General features: G+C 47.1%; 1 protein-coding gene across 2 annotated transcripts; it reads left to right on the top strand.

The window, feature by feature from the left end:
- The first annotated feature begins 189 nt into the window (after nt 1-189).
- UBL5 (ubiquitin like 5) lies at nt 190-1,842 on the top strand. 2 transcript variants are annotated; one of them, XM_007104321.4, is made up of 5 exons: nt 190-294; nt 677-743; nt 957-1,040; nt 1,202-1,239; nt 1,693-1,842. In XM_007104321.4, exons 2-5 carry the CDS (start codon nt 688-690, stop codon nt 1,734-1,736), a joined length of 222 nt encoding a protein of 73 aa, XP_007104383.1. In that variant the 5' UTR covers nt 190-294; nt 677-687; the 3' UTR covers nt 1,737-1,842. The 2 variants fall into 2 exon arrangements, with proteins under 2 accessions (XP_007104383.1, XP_007104382.2); XM_007104320.4 differs by having other exon boundaries at nt 206-294; nt 628-743.
- The last annotated feature ends 3,846 nt before the right edge of the window (nt 1,843-5,688 follow it).

The raw sequence follows: 5,688 nt of genomic DNA, 5'->3' as shown, positions 1-5,688 counted from the left end.
ATGACCTCTGACTCTCCACGCCCCTCCCCCCGCCGGGACCCTCATTCGGCTCCACGCTCCGTCCACATGTGTCCCTCTACTCAGGCTCGGGACCCCAAAGCTGATCCTGGGAACCGCAAACCCACACCCGGCCCGGGTCTGCGAACTCCGCGTGGCGTTGACAGGCACTGGGAGGAGCGGAAGGAGGAGCTTTCGGCTGCGCACTTCCGCTTCCGGTTCTTAGCGTCAGCGCTGGGCGGGGCTCTGCATTCGAGGGAGCTTGGTGTGGCGTCTGCTGGTTCCAGGAGATTCGAGGTGAGGGAGCCAGGTGGAGAGGTCCGGAGTAGGGGAAAGTTGATGGGACCCGGCCATCGAGGATCCGCAGGATCCGCCTGCGAGAGGCGAGGCTCGGCCTTCAGGCTACCTGAAGTGGGACTGGGCCGGGACGGGGGGTGGGGCGCGCGGCTGCCTGGGGTCCGCGGTCGCCGTGGGGTCCGAGGTCCTGGGACACGGGACTTGGGGCCCAGGAAGACTCCGATCTGGGGGATTGAGGGGGGCGTGAACATTAAGTCTCAATAACCGGGTGCCTTGGGGCCTGAGGGACCCCTGAAGTCCTGATTCATTTGCTTCTGTCCCCGCTCTGTGTAGCTCCTGCCTGAAGTCCTGATTCTTTTGCCTCTATCCCCGCCCTGTGTAGCTCCAGCCAGGATGATCGAGGTTGTTTGCAACGACCGTCTGGGGAAGAAGGTCCGCGTTAAATGCAAGTATCCACTGGCGGCCGAGAGGCGGTGGCTTCCGGAGGGTGCTTGACATGAATGAGGCAGGCAACTCAGTCTGTGTTGTAGGGTGATTTTAGTTAAACCCGGGGGCAGGGGTGGGGGCGGGAATGGGGTCCTGGCAGAGTGCATTCACTCCTGGAAATGTCCTCGTCGCGTTCTATCTCCCCCTTCCATTTTCCTTAATTCCTCTGCGCCCAGTACTGATGACACCATCGGGGACCTTAAGAAGCTGATTGCAGCCCAAACTGGCACCCGTTGGAACAAGATCGTATTGAAGAAGTGGTGAGTACAGGGGTAGAGCTGGGGGCTGGACAGGAGCAGGCCAGAAGTTTTTGGTTGGGGGAGGGCTGCAGCCAGCCCTTTGCTTAGGCAGAACTTCCTCAGCTTGCCTCCAGGCTGAAGAGCCTCCTTAGGCTTTTTCCTGAAAAGTTTTTATCCCGCAGGTACACGATTTTTAAGGACCACGTATCTCTGGGGGACTGTATCCTTTGACTTCTTGAGGAAGGGTCTACATACCCAGACTTGGTTCTCTTTGTTCAATACTGGAGTCTGTATGAGATTATGCACATAATGTGTTTAACTTAATATGTGGCACATGCTAAGTATTTAGAAAATGGGAGCCATGTAGTTATTTTCTTGGGGGAGGAGGGTGGTTGGTGAAATATTTTTAGTTGACTCGGCTTGTGAGACTTTGACACTTTTCAGTCAAAGTATTTATTACTGAGCTCCACTTGAGTTGGGTACGGGAGGTCAGAGTGGAGGGAGACTCGGGCATGTTTGTTGTGCAAAAGGAACATGAACTTTTTAAAAAGTTTGGATTCTCTTCAAATTAAAATGATCCAAATTAAAATGTGGCCACCCTGACCCAGCTGTGACAGATGGGAGGGGTGGGGATGGAGCCCACAGTGAGGATTCCTTAACACCTGTACTTCAGATGAAATCCACGATGGGATGAACCTGGAGCTTTATTACCAATAGAGGAGAATTCCTTCTCCCTGTCCTTCCCTCTTCCCCCGCCCTCACCCCCCACACTAATATGGATGCTTGTTTTTGAAAACTCAAGTTAATAAAAACTTAGAGGCTGCTTCACTGTTGTCATCTTTGAGTGAGGGCTATCTCTTGAGGGGAGGGTTGGCATCTGGTCGTCACTATATTCTCAGTACCCAGCTGCTCCATAAGAGTTCAAGATTGGATCAATGAGGGAGCCAGTAGACTGGGAGCCTGAATGGAAGACCAGAGCTCTGGGGCTAGCCATGTGTCTCTGAAGGTCAAGAGATCCTGGGATTATTGTCATCCTAATAGACCAAGGAGCCTCTGGGTAAGGACAGTAGATGTAGTAGTTAGGAATACAGGTTTAGATTCAGAGAGACTATGGGTGGAATACCAGCTCTGCCACCAGCTGTGACCCTGGGCAAGTTACTTCATCTCCCTTAACCTTCATTTCCGTATCCAAACTGGAACTTCAGTGGCGTGTTGTGAAGTGGAGATGAGATAAAGCATGATTAAGCAGCCACAGTTCTTAACACTTATGAAATCCTGGTGGACAGAGTGAGACAGTGTGGCAAAGGCTATAAGAAGAACCCAGCCTCCACAGTCAGACCAGCTGGGTTTGAATTTTGATCGTTAGCAGCGGCATCTGGAGGAGTCAGCCTCTCTGATTCTCAGTTTCTTCCTCTAAAAAGGGGCACCGTGACGACAATCACATTTCCATGAGATAATGATGAGATAATGGAGTTAAAACAGCAGGGTGCCTGGCGTTATCAGCTGTCTCCTGCCTTCTTCCCTCAGGTTGGAGTAGACAGGACCCCAAACTGCTCCATTTCTGTTCCCCTGGCCACAGATACTGGGGTCAACCTTGGCCCTGTCCTTTCCCAGAGCCACATTTTGGAGCTGCTTTGAGAGTTTCACCTAGAACCTTGCTCCATCCCTTCTCCCCTGTGTATTGACTTGGCTGATCCTCCTCAGGACATAACCATGTTCAAGTCTAGCCCACTGCTCCACCCAGGCTTCTGCCTGCCTTTTGCCACCAAGCTTCTTGGGATGCAGACCTGCCGGCTGCCTGGGGTGATGGTCTCACCTTGGTCTCCATTGGCCACCTCCCTACCGGCTCCCTTGGCTTCCCTCCTGTCCCTAGGACTCCACTTCCTCCTGACAAGTTAGAAATCTCTGTTTTCTGGTACCCCTGCTCTTCCTGCTCTTATAGGTCAGTATCCTCCTTACCTGTCTGCTTAAAAAACAAACTCCCCCAATTTTTTTTTTAATTTCATGACAGCCTTGACAAGGTGAGTCCTTGTTTTTAAATCAGCATAGAAAAGTACAGGCTAAAAGTAAGACCCCACTCCCGGCCCCATTCTCTCTCCTGAGGTCAGGCCTTTTTCAATGCATTTATATAAACTTCACTTTTATTTTTAAAAAGGCTGTGCCAATAACTGCTTGTAAAGAAAATCCAAATGTTTTGTTAAAAATCGTTTCTTATTTTTATAATATCCCCACCGACAGTGGCAATAATTAACATTTGAGTGAATACAGAAATTTTCTGAAATACAACCTCTGGTTTTTATACAATTGGAATAATGATATATTCTGTAATATTTGCATACCATTCAGCGGTTTGCTTTTTTATGCTTTACTTTTCTTCTTTCTATATAAATTATGTTTCATTCTTTTTAATTAGTATTTTTATTGATTTTTGTTTGCTTTTTTTTTTTTTTACATAAAAGGGCAGTATGCAGGGATTTTTGTGGTGATGAAACTGCTATGTCTGGAACTGTAGTGGTTGATGCAGGACTCAGCATTTGCCAACCAGGACATAGGGAGAAACATGGAATGCAGGCTGTCAAATAAATCTGCCTGTATTACAAATGAATCACATGACCCCACCAAAGGGGTTAGGGGAGAAAGGAGCTGACCTAAATAACCTTGAAAAAGTAATTTGATTTAATACTGTAAGGATAAAGAAAAAAGAATTATACACAAACACTGTACTTTAGTTGGTAACTATGTTCCTCACAGTGGTATGATTTAGCAAATCTGAAACTAGTTTTGTACATGTATACACACACAGGGTTGGATAATATATTGTATATAATTAGAGCCAGGTTTCTTGCTGCTGGAGAAAGAAGTTACAAATAAAACTAGGAGAGGGTACAGTGGAAGGGGGTGAATGAACCCTGTGGGGCTGGATTAGAGTTGGGAGTTATCAGTGTGGACTCATGGTTTTTGTTTAATATGTTTACAGACACATGTAGAAATACAGACATGTGCATATATACATATATTTCCTTTACCCACTTAGAGGGACCAGAAGCCGTGACACCCCAGTATCAGTGAGCACACCCAGCAGCCAGATCTTGGCTTCTAAATAATATTCTCCAATAAAAGGAACCAGGGCTTCTGGGAGAAGTAATTTGGGGTGGGGGTGGAGGTGGGGGGGAGGAGAAGTAATTGATTCCAGAGCCAGGGCAGGGAAAATACAAGCTGAGCCTGTATTTTCCTGCTCTTATAGGTCAGTATCCTCCTTACCTGTCTGCTTAAAAAACAAACCCCCCAAATTTGTGTACCAGAAGGTAAGAAGTACTCAAATAAAAAGGATGGAAGCATGTTGAAAGGGCACAGAGGCCAACCTGTGAAAAAGCTCTCAGTGGCCAAATTTGGAACAACTTGAGCAACAAAATAATGATAGTATTGGATTATAACCCAAAGAATTAAATATCCTTGAGCCCATGCTCATATAAATAAATAACTGATTATGTAAATGAGTGGGGGAGAAGGGACAACTCTTCATTACAAAAGGATTTCAGTTAGTTGTAGAAGGAAATAGAGAAATAAGAAATCACCCACCCTTACATCACCATAGTAATAATTGCTGTAGGCAAGATGCACTAATAGATGCTAAAATTGGTGGGCAAAAGTTTAAGCAGAAGTAGGATATTTGCACAGTCGCAACATTATCTCTCCCAAAAGTAGTTATTCATTACAAAGGGGAAAATAGTTAAGGTACTGCCCTAACCAAGTGATCAAAAACATCACAACTGGGCTTCCCTGGTGGCGCAGTGGTTGAGAGTCCACCTGCCGATGCAGGGGACACGGGTTCTTCCCCCGGTCCGGGAAGATCGCACATGCCGCGGAGCGGCTGGGCCAGTGAGCCATGGCCGCTGAGCCTGTGCGTCCGGAGCCTGTGCTCTGCAACGGGAGAGGCCACAACAGTGAGAGGCCTGCGTACCACAAAAAAAAAAAACCAAAAAAAACCCATCACAACTGAGAGGCAGCTTCTAAGATGGCCCCTAATGATCTCAGGTATTCATGCCCTTGTGTGATCGCCTCCTCTTGAGTATAGGGTAGATCTAACTTCTGACAAACAGAATATGGCATAAGTGATGGTATATCACTTCTGAGATTGGGTTGTGAAGAGACTGGTTTCTACCTTGCTCTCTTGCTCATTGGTGAAAGCCAGATGCCAGGTTATGAGCTGCCTTACTGGCCCCCAGCCAATAGCCAGTGAAGAACTTGTGGTCCTCAGTCCAGTATCCTGTTAGCAACTGAATCGTGCTAGCAACCATATGAGGGAGCTTGGAAGCAGATCCTATCCAGTTAAGCCTTCAAATAAGACCACAGACACCCTTGCTGACACCAGCTAAACTGTACTGGAAACTGAGATGGCAAATGTTAATCCACTGAATTGCGGGGTATTTGTTATGCAGCAGTTGAAACCCTAATACTACCAGTAATACATTGCAACATGATTGATCACCCAGTATGATGCACTGAGAAGGGCATATCTCTGTGGTATCCCTCCCAATAATGCATAAGCTCAATCTAATCATGAGAAAATACCAGACAAACCCCATCATGACCAAACATCAGAATGAGAGACATTCTACTCTACAAAAGTATCAAGAGCATGAAAGACAAGGAAAGACCTAGAAATTGA

The sequence above is a fragment of the Physeter macrocephalus genome, unplaced genomic scaffold (assembly GCF_002837175.3).
Source record: "Physeter macrocephalus isolate SW-GA unplaced genomic scaffold, ASM283717v5 random_207, whole genome shotgun sequence".
Classification (NCBI taxonomy): domain Eukaryota; kingdom Metazoa; phylum Chordata; class Mammalia; order Artiodactyla; family Physeteridae; genus Physeter; species Physeter macrocephalus.
This window is presented reverse-complemented; position numbering and strand designations above follow the sequence as displayed.

Excerpts from the sequence above, each read along its gene's own strand:
- UBL5 (XM_007104321.4), top strand. The coding sequence starts at position 688 with ATGATCGAGGTTGTTTGCAACGACCGTCTGGGGAAGAAGGTCCGCGTT. Across the intron at positions 744-956 it reads AAGGTCCGCGTTAAATGCAA|TACTGATGACACCATCGGGG; the intron begins GTATCCACTGGC and ends CTCTGCGCCCAG. Across the intron at positions 1,041-1,201 it reads AAGATCGTATTGAAGAAGTG|GTACACGATTTTTAAGGACC; the intron begins GTGAGTACAGGG and ends TTTATCCCGCAG.